The 18,117-nt window shown below is 41.3% G+C and overlaps 1 protein-coding gene across 1 annotated transcript; it reads left to right on the top strand.

The window, feature by feature from the left end:
* Positions 1-2,976: 2,976 nt before the first annotated feature.
* On the top strand, positions 2,977-17,809 carry LOC120422286 (cilia- and flagella-associated protein 44). Its single transcript, XM_039585676.2, has 8 exons — positions 2,977-3,130; positions 3,187-3,659; positions 3,719-5,216; positions 5,270-5,908; positions 5,967-6,074; positions 14,738-14,921; positions 14,980-16,284; positions 16,341-17,809. Exons 1-8 carry the CDS (start codon positions 3,024-3,026, stop codon positions 17,772-17,774), a joined length of 5,748 nt encoding a protein of 1,915 aa, XP_039441610.1. The 5' UTR covers positions 2,977-3,023; the 3' UTR covers positions 17,775-17,809.
* The last annotated feature ends 308 nt before the right edge of the window (positions 17,810-18,117 follow it).

The raw sequence follows: 18,117 nt of genomic DNA, 5'->3' as shown, positions 1-18,117 counted from the left end.
CTTCATGTTTGAATTTAATTCTTACATTTTTTATATTGATATTTTTAAACTGAAAAATTGTGCTGGAAAACAAAATTATCCATTTCGTAGAATTGTGAATTTTATGAAAAAACTTGGATTGTTGTTTTAAAATTTACAAAAAAGAGACTTCTTTCAGTTATAACTGTCAAAAAAATCAAACCATCCACATTAACGACCCCCGGGTCTTTTGTGGTCTCTATTGCAAGTTTCTGCTCGAACCTAGGAGTCCGAAGGCTTGAATGGGGAGAGCACCCAAACCTCTTTCTACTCCAAGGAACCTTCCACCCCAGTGTTTGAACTGACGACCTTTGGATTGCGAGTCCAACCGCCGCCAGCGATTCCACCGGAGTAGGCTTGGTTTGGTGTGTTGTTTGTACTTATGGCATGGAGACGACTCCTACACCTGGAAGACTTAACGGCCTAACAACCAAGGCCGGGACCGACATTTTACTTCCTCATCCGATGGAAGGTTGGAGCAGATGGGAATCGAACCCAGAATCATCCGCTTACAAAGCGGACACATAACCATTCGGCCACGCACTGCCACTCAGTTATAACTGTGTTAGCTTCAAATTGAACTTTTTTTTCTTCTATTTTCTTTTTTTTTAATAAGGAAGCAAAACTAATGTATTTTTCCAGAACAACTTTTTAGTGAAAAAGTTTTTTTTAAATCAAATTATTTATACTGAAAATAGATCGCTGCAAATATTTTAAAAATATTAAAAAAAATGTATCAAAACCTTCAAAAAATTGCAACGATCAGTAAAATTTGAATATCAGGGTATTTAATTGCAATCGTCATAAACAATATCTATACAATTTTAAACATACAAAAACTAAAATAAGTCAAACATTTTTGAGTGTTATCTTTGTTTTTCATTCTTAAAATCAAGATATATGAATCATATTTGCAACACTAGTTCTTTTATGTATTTACTTTAAAAGAACCCAATAATAAGAAAATTAAAAAAAAATGTGTTTACTTTTTCAACTTTTATCAAATATTAGTTCCGGCCCACCACTGCTTCAGAAAAATCAGATCTGGCCCGCAGGGCCAAAAGGTTGGGCACCCCTGGTCTAGGAGGTAAAATTAAGATGTTCATTTTCTGAGTGATTTTATAGCCTTTCCTCATTGAGGTGAGGAAGGCAAAAATATTTGCAACGGCCTGTTCCTGCACTAGAATTTCTAATCGGCAAAATAATTTTTATGTGTTTATTGTTGGTTTGAAAAACGGCATAGCTTAAAAATTTGTTGTAACGCTTCCCCCTGGACCTGGAATGTTAACATAAAACCTTAAAATGTCAACATTAAGTTAAGAAATAATTTGATACTGAATCCGATTTGTAATAAAATTACTTACTTATAGAACACACATGGAAATTTACTCTACTTGGGATAACCTGAATTGCAAATAATGGAGTTCATAAACATTTGAACATATTCAGTGGTTTTTCGGCAAAAAATCAAATTTGAACCACAATTATTCAGAACAAAGAACCTCCAAGGCTTTCTTATCGTCCATTGCAATAAACTCCATCAAATCAACGTAAACCTGACCTAAAAGTGTGCTAATCCATGGTATATTCCAGAGACCACCACTAAAAAAAAACCTCCTGCAATTCCGAAAAACCACCTCAAACCAGTTTCGCGAAAGCAAGCACGGCTGTCGGCGATAACGATTCGCTCTCTTGTCTGATAACTCGTAATAAGTGAGTAAACATTTCCACTGTGCTGCGCCGGTTACACTCTGCTAAAAAACCCGTTCAAACGTCTGGTTGAGGTTCGTCCTGAACAGAGCCCAACTGCTGGTAGCAGTTCGCGATAAGTGATACCATCGCATTGTCGTCGGAAAATCACGTATTGACGGAATGCTAGACGCGAGGTCCCGCACATACTCTTTGAGCCCCACGAGCCCGTGAGGCCAATCAGCTTCTTTGTCGTGTTCTCGGACCACCACCACCTGCCCCAGGGATGTTGATTTGTTTATGGCCCTCTACGACTACGATGACGGTTAGGGATTAGTACCCGAAGTGACTTCCTTCGAATTTGTCGTTGTGGCTTCACCCCTGCGAAATTATCGTCCAATCCGCGTCCATGAGCGAAACTGTGAACTGATAAGGGCATCGCGCGGGAAAACTGGCTCAAACCGGTTGTGCTGGTGGTGCTCGGAGTTTCTTGGGGGGGCATATCAACGACGACGACGACGATGAGGATGATGAAGCGTGTTTTAAAAATAACACTCAGAACGATGCCACTGCGGCTTAGATTGTACTTTGATACTTTCCAGCGGTGAACCAGGCGTTACTTTGTACTTAGAATAACTTGTTGTTGATTTTTCAAGTCAATTCTCGTCTAGCTTTGTTTAAAAAACTGAAAAGGATGAACACGAAGAACTGACATAGCGAATCGAACAATTTAAAGATTGATTTTCATATTTGTTTGAATAAACTACTATTTGATCAATTCAACTTTAAGGTGGAAGATGGTGTCTTTCTCTTTTGGGGCAATGGCTGTCAATGATGGTTTTGAATTTTGAGACGCAATCGGGGGGAGCGCAATTCGGGGATTTAATGAAATGAATAATACAAAAATGCACAAAATTTAAATTGAACGAATTAAATGAAACAATTTAGAAACAAAAATCGAATCACTCTAAAAAACCTTTTTTTTTTATTTGAATTTTGTTTTTGTACAAAGCACCACACTCGCTAATCGTCACCGCAGTGCTATCTTGCCATTCGTCCACGAGGCAAAATGTTGAAGTTACTGCCCTTATCACATTTTATTTTTACACCACCGAATTTCAGCTGAGGGAACAACAACAACCAGGTGGTCAGGTACTCGTCGATGAGTTCATGTTAAGGGTTGTTGCTAACCAACCATAAACGACGCCAACAAGGGGTAGCGCCATGACGCCTTAGCGAATTATAACGAACCCTTGGCAACCTAACAAGCAACCGCTTTGTTGAATGACCAGAACGCCGACAAGATTCGCCGCAAAATGTCACAATCCGAGCGTGGTTCCGTCAATGTTCCCGAGAGAGCTCTAATCTCAAAGATAGTTCGTAGTTCGTCCTGTACCATCCCCTCGGAGATTCTTGACTTTGAGTAAGACTCGTTTTAGGTAGTTGAGCCAGCTTTTTATATTTATCTGCATCCTGCAGCTACTCCTACGGCTACGATTGCAAGCGTCCTTTCAACCTGTGCAAGATCGACGATGGTGTCCTGGTGTTCGCTTCCGGTAATCTGATCCACTTCTTGGATGTTGCCACCCGTACGGTAACGACCCGCCGCAGCTCAACGGGCGGTGGCATCGGGTGCATCCAGATCAATCCGAACCCCGAGCTGTGCCACCTGACCGTGGGGGAAAACGGCACGGATCCGCCGGTCATCATCTACCAGTATCCGGAGATGACCGTGGTGAACATCCTGAACAATGGCACCACGCGGTCGTACAGCCGGATCGATTACAACGCCAGTGGGGAGCTGCTGGCGTCGCAGGGTGGCGACCCGGACTACATGCTGACGGTGTGGAACTGGCGCGAGGGCGAGATCATTCTGCGCTGCAAGTCCTTCTCGAACGATGTGATCAACGTGATGTTTTCGCCGAGCGTGCCCGGACATTTGACGTCGTGTGGTAGGTAGGGATGGAAAGGTTTCAGGATTCGATTGAGTACCTTTTTTTTCTTGATTTAGGGTTGGGCCACATCAAGTTCTGGAAAATGGCAGAAACCTTTACCGGACTGAAGCTTCAGGGAGAGTTGGGTCGCTTTGGTAAGACCGAGATTTCCGACATTGTGGGTATTCTTCCGATGCCAGACGAAAAGGTGCTCTCCGGGTGCCAGTGGGGAAATGTTCTGGTTTGGGAGGCGGGTTTGATCAAGCTGGAAGTCTGTCGCAAGGGTAGAAAGCCGTGCCATCTGGGGCCAATCACGCAGATTAGTGTCCGCGATGGTGAGGTCATGACCTGCGGCATGGACGGGTTCATCAGGGTGTGGTTCTGGGAGACAGTGGAACTGGCTGATCCCCCGGATGACGATAGGGTTGTGCAGATTGAACCGATCATGGAGTTCAAGATTGGAAGTGAGTCGTACAATAGCGAGTTGATGTGTTTGATACGGAAGGAGGGTGATTTCCAGTGGTACGCCCAGGATGGAAATGGTGGAATTTGGGAATGTGACATCACACCGGCGTACAAGCCCGCGGCACCTCAACAATTGCTCAAGTGTCACGCCGGACCGATCGTGGCGGTTCAGACAAGTCCGGTCTCGAACCACGTGGCCACACTCGGCAGTGATGGAAGATTGTTCATGTACGATTACACCAGCAGAGAGATGATCTTCGATTATCAGTTCAGTTCGAGTGGTCGCGCCATGCTTTGGTTTCCGTTCAGCGTTGATCCAACCGGATTGGCAATGGTTCTGGGATTTGAGGATGGTTTTATTCGCATCGTCACCGTATGTTTGGACGACTCAGATACCGAATGTCCGGTGAAGTTGATACAAGTGATGAAGTCACACTCGGAAGCGATCACCGTTCTGGCGATGAATGTAAGGGAAACTATTCTCGTTTCCGGATCGGAGGACAAGAGCATCTTTGTACATCAGCTCATTCGCGGAAACCCTCACGTGAGTCTCGAACCAATCGGATTGGTCTACACGCCATCTGCAATGTCAACAATCAACTGGAAACCTCAGGCTGCAGCCACGGCTATTCTCGGCTGTCGCCACGGTCAAGTACTGGAAGTTGAACTTCCGGAAGAACCGGAATCCTACACGGACGTGTCTTTCCACCTGAAGAACACCGACATACGACAACTTACCTTTCAGTCTGTGAAGTCTGAGATCAAAAGAAACATCCACATCGCAGAGATTGAAGAGAAGAAGCAGAAAAAGCGCGTCCGGAAGATGAAATCTCTGGAGCGCATTCGGGTGGAGAATCCCGGCGTGGAAATCGATCAAGAAGCTTTCTTGGAAGACTCTGAAGAGGAGGAGGAGCTGGAACCGCTGTACATTCCCAAGATTCCCAACGCGGTGCTGTGGGTGCAGTACACAGAGGAGAACACCTTGTGGCTATCGATGGCTGGTTACGATGCGGGTTTCGTGTACGAGTACGGATTCGACGACGAAGACCCGATCTCGTGCACACCCATTCCGGGCGCAGAGGACACCGAGATTACAAGCTACATTTTTGAGTAAGTATCTTTGAAGATCAGCATGAACAGTTGTTAATAAGGACCGTTTACAGCCACAACTACCTGATCTTTGGCATGGGTGATGGTTCGATCCGCGTGAACCGCGTACACGAGGACTTTCGCAACCTGAACGACTACTGGAAGCTGAACATGCACTACAACCTGAGCGGCAAGGTGACCGGACTAGCGTTCAGCTATGACTTTCAGTATTTGTTCAGCGTCGGAACCGACGGCAATCTGTTCGCCTACAAGTGGCACTCGGATGAGGCACCCGTCGCGGCGCTCAAAAGAAAAACAACCGAAGACGAACTGACCCTGACAGAGGACATTGACGATCCCGCGTTTCTCTCGCTTGAACAACAAAAGATCAAGCAGGAAAACGACCGAAAAGCAAAACTGTTGAACGATCGGAAGAACGAAATCCTCAACACCGTCGCGGAATATCGCAAGCAGTTTGAAGCGATCCTGGCGCGCAACCAGGCCCTGCCCGAGTCCCAGAGAATTCCTATGGAATGCTTCGATCTGGACGAGCGCATTACGGCGGACTTGAAGCGGGAGCTGCAAGCGGAAATGGACCTGGTTAAGCGCAAGACGGCGTTTGACGTTGAGAAGGCGCGACTATCTGGTGAGAAGCTGCGAAAGTTCTTTTTGGAAGAGATGGAAAGCATGCCGATCGAGGTGCTGGGAGTTAGGTAAGTTGGTTTGAGCTTGTGGTGAGGCAGTTGAAGATAATTGTAATGCTGATTACAGGATTGAAACTTCGGTCAAGTCGTTCCGTATTGGGAAGCTGAATGATGAATACTTTCAAACAGTTGCCGATTTGAAGGAGCGAATCGAAGCAGAGGAAGCTCGACGAAGGTAAGTCGATTTAAAACGAGTTGTTTAAGGTCGTCAGTTTTTTAACCATTTCTGCTCACCTTAAATAAATTTCCGAACTCGACAGATTGCTTGCTAATGACCTATTTAGCGTCTACAAAAAAAAACATAACTTCAAAGTTATAGCATTTTCTTTAAGGAGTTATTAGACTATGACAAACAAACTAGCAATTTTTTGTGTTTGACAGTTTGCAAAATCGCAAACGAAGCAAAATTGATACAAGCTGACATTTCTGCAAATAAATGCAGGCAAACTGTTGGATCTGGCAGCGACACGTCTTTACACGGTCCACACCACATAAACCAGACGTTCACGGACAGGAAACAAACGAATTTAAACAAGGTTCTTTACTAAACAAAGGACTAGGGTATATGGCCCTATTTTGGACCTACTATGCGAAGCATCAACATATTTCGCATAGTTCTCAGGAACGGTCTAACTAATTTGGCTCGTTTCAGGGCTGTTTTGTGCCTTAATTTATGCTTAACAAAGTGTACTATTGAAAATTGAAAATAATTTAACCATTTCATTGTAATAAGCATTTCAAGTAAAACATTTTATGGATGCTTTTTGGACTTATTGAATGTATTTTGGAGACATCGCTGAACCTATTTTGGACCCACACTCTGATTGGTTGAAATTTTGACAACACGAATTGCGGCGTGCGGCGGCAACACGCACACTTACAAAAACGCGGTTTGATGAACCAAAGGGCCTATCCACGATTATAATTTGGAAAATATTTATTTCAGAAATTAATTAATAATGATAAAACAATAGATTTGAATTTGAAAACGTGTTTTAATTATATTGAATGGAAACTCACGCATCTTTAGCAGGTCTCTGTCCTATTTACAATTTGCGTATTCTTACGACCTAATTGTTCAAGCATTAGAACATAAAAGACAACCCGTTATTAGTCACAATAAAAACACCTTAACTGTAAATTAAATGAATGACAGAGATACATAACAAGTTACAATGAAAAAAGGTTCTAAATTTTGCGCAGAGCTTAAGTTGCAGGCCAAGGATTGATACCTAAGAGCATGCAATGGCACTGACCTTGTTGCGTGCTCTTCGGTTGACGTCCACGTAAGGAACATCCTGGAAGGAGCGTAACTAACTACATCCGTAGTTCTGTTAGATCATCCGAATTACCTTGATCAGAACAGTATAGCTCTGGTTCCTTGCGAGTGTCCTATTTTCTTACCTCCACGTTGGCTTGGTTTTCATGATGACCTAGCTGGTGGCCTGTGGAAACATATCGTAAACCTTTGACCACCGCGGGTCAGAGTCGAGACGGCTAAAAGAAAGGGGCGCGACAATGTGGGAAAGGGAAGCAATTTGGGATTGTAGACGGTATTGTTTTGATTCGCAGTATGTTGAGTCAACTGCTGTGGATGTACCTGAAACATCGCACAACGGGGTTTCTCTTCTCTTCATTCTCAGCTACCACCTATCTCCTAGTTTTATTTTGCTCTTCTGATTCCCAATTCTTCACTGATTCTTCTATTTAATATCCAACATTTGATTTTAATTTTACTAACTTTTGATTCTCTTATCTCTCAAAGCTTTTCCACTCTTTTCTTGATTGATATTGATACTGCTGTAACAAACTTTGTTTTTTTTTCCTTAAAAATATACTTTTCCTTAATGTACTAGTAATATCAAGTCTATTTATCATTCGCCTAATCTTTTTTGATTTTATTGCGAATTTATTTATTTGAATAATTCTTTATCTGTCCTATAAATTATCATTACTATAATCTAAGCTTGTTTTGTATCTCTATTTATTGACTATTATCTAATTTTACATCTAATACATCTAGCTTCTCATTTTTATTCTTCAAAATACGCTCATCATTCTTTTACTATTGATACTTGATTTTTAAAAAATAAATTCTCTTTTACTGTCTATTGTTTTCAATCTTCACCCTTTTTTCAAACAAGTGAGGTTTGAGCCCTTACTCAATTTTTGGAATGATCAAAGAATTAACACAAATATTACCATTGTACTTTTGGTAAACTTTTGAATAACATGCTAGGATCAAAAATTGTAACAAAACACCGCGACAAAAGAAATAGCAACAGATAAACAGACTCAACAATAGGGAAGATTTCAGGAGAAAACAATACACAGTAAATAACAATAAGTTTTTGAATTCAAACTAAAAATAAAACAGTTTTTGCTTTAATGAAAGTTGATAGGCACACTATAAATGGTTAGGCGCTTATACTTACATCAAACCCTACTTAATGTACCACCCCCGGCCGAGTTAAAATGCGTAACCGGAAAAGAAGGTGTGCATGCCTGGCACGAACACTCAAAGCGTGTTCTAGCGTGCTGCTCGTACTGACTCAGAGCAAGGGTGAGATGTAGGTGTAAGGGCAGTGCGTGTTCGTCGGGGACCTAGTGCATAAGATCGGTCAAGGCCCTTTCTTACACTGAAAATTGCGAATTGCGAAATTTTGCGCAGAGCTTAAGTTCAAATATGATTAAACAATGAAGAAATTTTAAAGGGAGATTATAGCTTGTAACTTGGTGTGAAACTTTTTCATCTGTCATGTTAAACTTTACAGTTGCTTGACAAAAAGTTTAACTACATGTTGCACTTTTAAAAACAATGTAATATTTGAAAAAAATCTTTGTTTGACTACCAGGGTGCCTTTGATAGTCATAGTTTGTCTTGTTAAAAGCAGATTTGAGGTGTTCAAACATTATTTTTACTTCGAACTTACCATCACTTAGGCTGCTGATATAATTTTTAAGAAAATCATTTATGTCAATATTTAGTTAACTATGGTTATAAGCTTTTTAACATAATACATATAAATTTTAGGTAAAATTGTTAAAAATTCAGAACTTCCTGAAATTCCTTGAAACTAGTTTTGTTTATTAAATTATAGATTTATATTACATGTTTAAAACCGGGACCGTGGTGTAGGGGTAAGCGCGATTGCCTCTCACCCAGTCGACCTGGGTTCGATCCCAGACGGTCCCGGTGGCATGTTTCCGAGACGAGATTTGTCTGATCACGCCTTCCGTCGGACGGGAAGTAAATGTTGGCCTCGGACTAACCTAAAAAAGGTTAGGTCGTTAGCTCAGTCCAGGTGTCCCTGGATCCTGCCTTGGTGGAGTCGCTGGTAGGCAGTTGGACTAACAATCCAAAGGTCGTCAGTTCGAGTCCCGGGATGGATGGAAGTTAAGGTGTAAAAAGAGGTTTTCAATTGCCTTAACAATCAAGCCTTCGAACACCTAGTTTCGAGTAGGAATCTCGCAATCGAGAACGCTAAGGCAATGCTGTAGAGCGAATAATTTGATTTTTTTTTTATTTTGATTACATATTTAACAGAATCAAAGAACGAATCAAAAGTTTGAGCATGAGCATGAGCATGAGAGACCACCCATGGTTGTCCTTCTCCGTTGCTGAACAGAACCGTAATATCCTTTCAGCACTACTGATCATAGGCTTCGACTACCAAGTGGTATTTCCCTTATCAACAGCATGTATGAATGCGCTGGAAAGATAAAACACCATGATTGCCAAAACAAGATCAGTTGCGAATAGGTAACAGTCATTGGCCACCAACGGCGCCCGCCATGTCAGTTTGTAGATCTCGATTTTAAGGGACGGGAATGTTAGTTAGCGCAGGTTGCTACTAGGGCAGCTGATTTACTTTGTGCGCCAGGAACCTGAAAATTTGTTAGTAGGATAGGGTGTTTGGTCAGGATTCATCATAGAAGATGATGATGCGACCCAAAATCATAGTGTTTGTTGAAAGGTATTATATTTTATTCTCAAGGCAAACAATCGGTTGCTGCGGATGAGACATTTCCCGTTTAACTGTTGTTAAATTTTTAATGAAATGGTTTAATCTTAGACAGCCGGCTGTGGAAAGATAAAACCAAATAATATTTATTTATAAAATGAGGTGTTAAACGCAATGCTGCAATGATAGCGTAGTCTGATTTTTAATTATATAATCATTTAGTTCATGAATTTGTTACGGAATAGACGCGACGAACTCAATCATCAAGTGCCTTCCTATCTTCTTTCTGTTAGCTAGATAAGGTATTGATTTTCGTTGCCTCTCGAGCTACGATGCTATGGAGAGGGCTTAACACACAAACAACCGACGTCGAGCCCTCCGAGCTACGGAGCTATGGGAAGGTCTTTTCAACACAAAAAAGACTCGCGCACCACACGACGTTCTTGATGAATCAAAATAATTTTGTTACGCGATAAACCTAGCGAACTCGGATCGTTTTTATCGAAAACTATATCACAATTCACGACAAAAATGCGAAACAAAAGGCACACTCAAAAAAAATCACTTTTCACTCCGAATATTTTTTACGACCACGCGCTCCCTTTATCAATTATGCACTGATGACGCTGCATTTTCAGAGGGTAATCTTCTCCTCGCAGCGCACAATTCACGACAAAAATGCGAAACAAAAGGCACACACAAAAAAAATCACTTTTCACTCCGAATATTTTTTACGACCACGCGCTCCCATTGCCAATTATGCACTCTCAAAGAACGAATCAAAAGTTTATACATTTTATATTCATTTTATTTTAATGAAAATGCCTTTAAATTAGGAGATTTTTTGAATTATGTTTTAAAAACAAATAATATTTAATAATATATATTATTTACAATCTTATTTTACCTTTGCCTAGTAGAAAATTGTCCAAAGATTCCGAAAATGCATTTCGTTTTACGATTCAAAATCATGTTCATTGAGAAAATCATGGCACTTTGAGACGATTAAAATAATGCTATTTATCAACATTTTCTTAATTATAGTTAACTAACTTTTCAAAAAATTTCTTGAAAAGTTCTTCATGAGGTACTTTGAGCACTTCTCTACCACGGTCAGTATGATGCCATACCATTCCGTTCGTATTTAATTTGTACTCTTCATTTTGCGGAAAAACCTCAACCTATCAAAGTCACCCCGGCTATCAAAGTCATCCATATTTACGGTAATCAGATATGTCCCAAATTAAAAAAAATTCTTATGCTTATTTCTCGGATTAGTTTTCAAAAAGCCGTAAGAGCCATTGGCAACCAAAGTCCTTTTTGCATCAGTATTCGACCTTACGAAAAACCAATATCAAAAATGCTCGAGATTGTTCATCTACACGTCCTTCAAGTGCCCCATGCTTGAAATAAATGAAATTTTGTTTCATTTTCGAGAAAAACGAATATTAGTGTCAGAGGTCACAGTGGCTCTTACGGCTTTTTGAAAACTCACCCGAGATTTGTTTTCGAAGATTTTTATTTTTCTAGCTGGTTCAAGTGTGTTTCTAACATGATTGAAACAGTAAAATCTAAAAGTGTAATTTATTATTTATTAAGTAAACGCTGCCAATTGTGAAAAAATACGTTATACCTGTATTTTAAAAAAAATATATATTGATACCTAAGGTTAAGATTTTTTTGTTTTACCCTAAGCAAAGGGCAACGCGATTTCTTAATTTATCATCATATTGATAGATATGCAAAAATCAGTCAAAACTTACAAAAAATATATTTTCCATATGCATATTTCTCTGATTAGTTTGCAATACGTCGTAACAGCCATCACGATCTCCAACACTTATTTGATTTTTTAAAAGATTTAAAAGTCATGCAGATGACAATTCAAAGCATTTTTTATTTATAATTCGCAAATTGATCGAGATCTGATCGAAAAATTGATTTGTTTACAACTAGCGCTTAGGACCTTTTTAAAACGAACTCAAGATTTTTTAAATTCATTTCATACGACTTTTTCAAAAACCACTCGTAAGCAATGTTGACAGTTCCTGTCACGGTGACAGCTGACGATTTAATGAACTAGACCCTTTAGGTTTTTCAATCGTTTCCCCTTCAATTGCAACAGGGTAGCCAGTTTGCCTTTTTTGAGGCAAAATTTAAAAATATATGCAGCTAAATTGGTGATAATGATGTTAAGACAAAAATAAATTAACATCAGTTTAAATTTTGGGATACTTTGCAATCGGTCTTAACAATCTTCTAAATCTCTATCATCAATTTGCATTTTTATCATTTAAATAACATATTTTCATTGTTTCTGTTAATCATTTTCTTTTTAAAGCTTAGATTTCTTTCAAATAATTACAGTAAAGGAATGAAATTCAATTATAAAATTAAAAACTTTCAATTAATGTTAATGAAATATCGAAATAAATTGATAAACAAAACTGGCAACACCTCTTTATACATGTGTTGGTGATAGCCTTGAACCGACGGCAAAGTAGCTCCAAAAACTGATCCAACGCGGCTGATTTGAAAAAATATTTTGAATTGAGTTTTTTCGATAATAGAATAGTTATTTCAATGGTTTGGTGACGAAAAACATAAAAGCATTAAATAGACAACAGTTACATTGCTCGGAAACCGGACAAAATTGTTTGGTTTCAGTGCAAAACAGAAAAAATCATCAAGGTGTCGCGAGCCAAATCCGATAAGCAACGAGGCCGGAATATTTGGACCTAATCGATGTGCTAGGAAAATGGTAGGAAATACAAATGGCATTGGAAAAAGTGGCTGAAAAAGCGGAAATAATTAAAAATGTTGACATATTTGGAAGAGGTAAGCTACAAAACGATCCTGCTTACACTTTCTGTTGGTTGGATTCAGTGAATTCGTACTTTAAAAGCCTGAACTACCCCGATTAATAAAAATAGGTCCAAAATAGGTACTAGGTCCAAAATAGGGTCATATACCCTACTTTTATTCACGAACAACGAAAGAATCAACAAAAAACAACACTTTAAAATGACAGATCACATCTATGCGCTGTCACGGCATCAACCAGTGACAGCAGAGTGCACGAAAAGACTCGGCTTTATTAGGTTTTACAGCGTGACGTCACGAGCGCACACGCACACACATTTTTACTGAGACAAACGTGCAAAAAATGTAAAAAGTGCAGCCAAGCTGTCAATTTTCTAACCTCCAAATCGATTCGGCGTAAAACCTAATTGTGTACACTCTCGCAGTGTTGCCGTCCACAACACAAACAAACAAAGCAGGCAAACTGTAAAAAAATGCTAGTTTGGTGTTTTGTTTGTCATAGTCTTATACCTCCTTAAAGCTGCTTCCAAAATCTCGAGTCGTGGTGTCAAAAAGACGCTGCCCTCCCGTTTCGCCCTAAAGGCTAGTATGCAGATCGGAAGGTAAGGGGTCAAGAAACAGCTTTACGAACAGCAGAACAAAGGAGAGGGAGCGATTTCTTGGGGCTTTTCTTCACCCTCTCTCACTTGCTTGCGCTGCCGCTGCTGCTCACTTGATTTTTTTCTTGACCGGTTCCTTCCGAAGTGCGTAAACCGCTTAATACCAGGGATGAAAAGCCTGAGTCAAAAAATTTGGAGACCCGAAATTGCCAATTTTTGCATCATGTGTGTATTTATATGGAAATACAAGCCTTACCCGACAAACTTCGTTCTGCCTTTATTTTTTTTTATTGTTGACGTTTTTTGCTGTTTTGCTTATTCAGCCTCCTGTGATCAAAATTTGATTTTACATATTACTGCGGGCGTCAATAGAGGAGAAAAGCAACTCGCGACAAAATTTTGAGGCTAGGAATTTTGACAGGTATGATTTTCATAAAGTATTCGCCTCCTTTTCTCTCCCACAGAAAAACTGAGGACAATGTAGCTGTCAAACTAGGCCAAACTGTTAAAGTCACTCACAAAATGAACTTTGAGTGATTTGAGTTCATTTCTGACGTCACGATTTTCTCCTCTATAATTAGAGTTCACGCGCGGTGATACGACCGCAAGATAATGGTCGCATGACAGCCGCATGACAACCGCAGAACAAATTTTTGGCTGTTGTCAAAGGTTGCCTTGAGTTTTCAGCTGACTTTTTGGAAAATATTCAAAACAAACCAAGTTGACAGCCAAATCAACGCAGAATTTCAGTTCAACTTGCTGATTTTTACTCTGCGGTAGTTAGGCGGCAATAATCTCCTGTCACTCACAGCGAAGGAGACACGTGATTTTATCTCGCTATAAGCAATAACATTCTCCATACAATTTGCCGATGCTCCGGAATCGGTTCCAGAGTGGCCAAAGTGTCAATAAGTTAGCGTATAAACCTTCCTTGGCCTTGTACGAACCCAACGCAACAAAGAGCACCTCGATCTGACGCTCCGTATTCAACTGATTCGCGTTCGAACAAAACCGTCGAAATTTTTTATATATATAGATTATGCCCAATCCAAATATTGATTTTGAAATTTTCTTAAACAACTTCACTTGAAATTTTCAAATGTTTTACTAACAATCAAATTTATCTCTTCATTTTCACTAAAGACGATTCTTGGATATGTGCAAATCACCAGAGGACAGGTTCTTGGATTTATCTTAAATTTAAAATATTGTAGGCAGCACAAGCGACAAATTCATCTGTTCACTCTTTAATGTTTTTATATAATTTTGGATTTGGTGATATTCTTTTATTTTTAACATGTGATTTATTTTGCACTTTGCACTTTTTTCACAAATATTTTTTTAAGAATATGCACAATACAATTTTCTGTTATTATGTAGATTGCACACCTTTGTTTTTACAAGATCGCTTCAAAGTCCAATCCATCCAATAACCAACCGATCAACTTCAGATTAGCGAAAACCACCGACCATGCCAAGCTCGAGAACCGCGAGGACTCCCAGCAGGACAAACGGGAGTCGTTCCTCGAGGGGCTAACCCAGTCGACGATCGACTTCAAGCTGGAAACGAAGATGCGCCGTTTGCTGGCCAAGTATCGCGAGCGAAAGTCGAAGGAGCAGGTTCGAAAGATGGAGGTAGGGTCGTGTGAATTATTGTTGGCTTAATGTGTTACTAAGAATCGATTATTTTAAGTGGGAAGACCTGAAAAGTAAGAAGCCCGATCCTAACGTAAACCATCCGGATGACGATCAGGCCATCAAGGAAGCTGCCAGCACGATTGGAGACTACAAACTGAAAACCGACGCCGGATATGAACCTAATGAGGAGGAGCTGGAAACCACGATGACAAAGTATCGTGACCTGTTGGCGGTTAGAAACGAGATTTTTACAATTCGTAACAACTACAACAAGGAGGTCTTTGCGCTTCGGGATAAGAAGAAGGAACTTATGGAGTACGTGGAGCAAAAGAAGCAAAAACTGCTCGGGATTCATGACGAGCTGCCGGAGGATCAGCGTAAACTTCCGACTGTTGAGGTTAAAATAAATGAAGAAGTTGAATATCCAGAAAATAAGTTCAAACTTCAAGAAGAAACCGAGGCAGTTCGCGACCAAAGAGCGGCTAAGCCGAAGCCCAAGCTAGAGTATGGCAGCACTGCATACGTTGAACACATGCAGAAGTACTATTTGGGTTTGACGCCGTGCCCGAGCGGAACCCCGTTCACACCGACGGGTACAGAGTGGGAAACTGAGCTTCGTCGAACGAGGCTCATCAAAATGACGTACAAGCAGGATAAAATCATTAACAAAATCATGAAACGCATTGACGAGTTTGATCAGGATTTAACCAAACTTGCGGAACGACGATTGAAGGTCGAGCTGGACGCCAAGTACTTGGAAATCTATCAGCTGACGCTCTACCAAGAGCTCTGGATCCTGAAGGACTTCGAAAAGATTGAACGCAAAATGATCGGCACCGTCGAGGATCTCACACTGGAGCGCAACGGTCTGCAGAAGTCAATCATCGACGCCAAGCACTGTATCGAGCAGACAAAGCAGGAGATGGAGCACATCCGCACCGAGCAGAAGGCGATCGTGCAGCAATTTACCGCTCACTGTGCGGACAACAGCTTCCTGCCGTTTCTCAAGCGAATCTTCAAGAAAAAGTACAAACCTTGTCGGATCAACCAGGACAGAGACCAGGACACGGAATCGTCGAGCGAGTACTCGTCCGAAGATATTGACGCGCTGGAGAGTGCAGTCGAGGGCGAGATCAGCAAGATCTTTCTGGACGAGCAGCCGTGTCCGCTTGGGTGCGACCCGGAGCTGTACGAGCTGACGATCAAGCTGCGAAACGAGAAGAACGAGCTGGAAAAGCGTCAGTACGAGGAGAACAAGGCACTGAACGAGACGATTAAGATGATGGAGAACTACAAGATGAAGATGGCGTACGTGGAGACTCGGTTGACGGACAAGAAGCGGGAACTGCTGAATTTCAGGGTAAGATGATTCGATACTCCAATTTCAATCAGCTAACATACTGTTTGATCTTTCAGCGCGAGAAGCAAGCTCGACTCAACGACATTGATACGCTGGTGATCTTGAAGATGGATCAGCTGCAGTACTTTAGGACGGAGACGGAGTTTTACGACATTGAAAACAGTCTGCTGTTCAACAACGAGAAGCTGATGAAGCTGTACTCGCGGGTGGGTCAGCTTGCGATGGAAACCCTGGAGACGAAGCGCAAACATCGCATCAACGTAGTTCATCTGGCACGAATGCGGACGGATATAAAGTTTATGGATCAGCAGATTGTCGATTTGAAGGAGGAAATAAATCAAGCGATGATCAAGAAGTTTGGTCGAGTTATCAACTTGGACGAGCTGGAGGAAACGATTCTGAGGAAGTTTGCGTTTGAGATGAGAGCGAATATGGACGACGTTAAGAAGAGTTATGCGGAGAGGGCTCGGGACTTGAAGAGCCTTCACTCTAAAAAGCAGGAAGAGCTGACGAAGGTGATTCAGGAAGGCACGGAAAAGCTTCACGTTCTGACAGTATTGCAAGAGGAGAATAACAACTTGACAAAGATGTTGGCGAACCAGAAGAAACTACTTGAAAAACGTGAGCAAATGCAGATCAACTATGACAGTGATTTGATGAAGCTCAAGGAGATCGCGAAAGCTCAAAAAGAGCAAATCAATATGCTTCAACGGGACATTAGAACTCTGAGTATGAAGTGCAAGCCACTGAGCTCGGAAACTGCGCAGATCTTAGAACCCATGACCCAAACAAGATCACCGAAGATTGCGGACGATTCAACTTATCCGAACGTGATGGATTCGGCTCCACCCAGCACGCGAGCCAGCTCACCGGACAACTTCCTGTACAATGAGATCTCCTCTCTGGTTGACGACTTCCTGGTCGATCATTTGGGAACCATCGTACAAAAATCAGACATCAAGCGGGTCGTCACACACCTCTCCCACTACCTCTCAAACATCATCGCAAACTTTGCCCCGGAACATGCCAGCGACCTGCTGCCACATATCATCGAAAACTTCAAGTCCTTCATCCCAGAGGAGCTTCTCCTAACAATCCCACCCCAATCGATCGCCGAACTAATCGAGAACATCTTCCGAACCTTCAAGGAGGGCTACGACATTGACACCAAAGAGATCCTCGCCGAAATCGTCAACAACAGCCTGGAAATGGTGCCGCCAGCATCCCAAAACTACTCCCACAACATTCTGGCAGACATCCTGAAGCAAGTTTTGTCCACGCTGCACGTTTCGGACGTGACCCACCCGGAGACGGTCAACTTTATTGCGAACGGTCTGCGGAACAAACCCGGCATTGATCCACCGGCGGTAAACGTGGAGCTGCTTACGTCGGAGCTGCTTCAGTACGCCGCGGAGAATATGGTCGATGACATTGGCCAGGAAACGGTGAAGCATGTGATTGAGGGAATTTTGCACCACAGTGCTAAGTAGAGAGTTGGGATTTGTGTTAACGACGTTGATGATTTATTGGTATAATTTGAGTAATAAAGGTAAGGTAACCAGTTTGACCAAGAGAATTTGTAATCTTTTGCTCCGATTTCCCAAAACCCGACTTGAAAACGAGTATTCCTATCGTAGCTAGGGGAAATTTTTAATGACCTAACATGAACCATACAACAAAAATCCAACTTCGAGGGAATTTTTAGTCTCACCTCTCAATTCAATTAAAGTAGGATAAATGGGTATTCCGATTTGATGTACATTGACCAGGGTTGCTGGTACAAAAATAACAACATAACAAGCCTCAGTATTATACTTTATGTACCAATTAGGA

Source organism: Culex pipiens, chromosome 3 (assembly GCF_016801865.2).
Source record: "Culex pipiens pallens isolate TS chromosome 3, TS_CPP_V2, whole genome shotgun sequence".
NCBI lineage: Eukaryota > Metazoa > Arthropoda > Insecta > Diptera > Culicidae > Culex > Culex pipiens.
The sequence above is the reverse complement of the archived record's forward strand: the minus strand, read 5'-3'. Positions and strand labels throughout refer to the sequence as shown.

Coding starts and splice junctions, on each gene's coding strand:
- LOC120422286 (XM_039585676.2), top strand. CDS start 3,024: ATGTCACAATCCGAGCGTGGTTCCGTCAATGTTCCCGAGAGAGCTCTA. Junction 3,660..3,718: donor CGGACATTTGACGTCGTGTG/GTAGGTAGGGAT, acceptor TTCTTGATTTAG/GGTTGGGCCACATCAAGTTC. Junction 6,075..14,737: donor GCAGAGGAAGCTCGACGAAG/GTAAGTCGATTT, acceptor GATCAACTTCAG/ATTAGCGAAAACCACCGACC.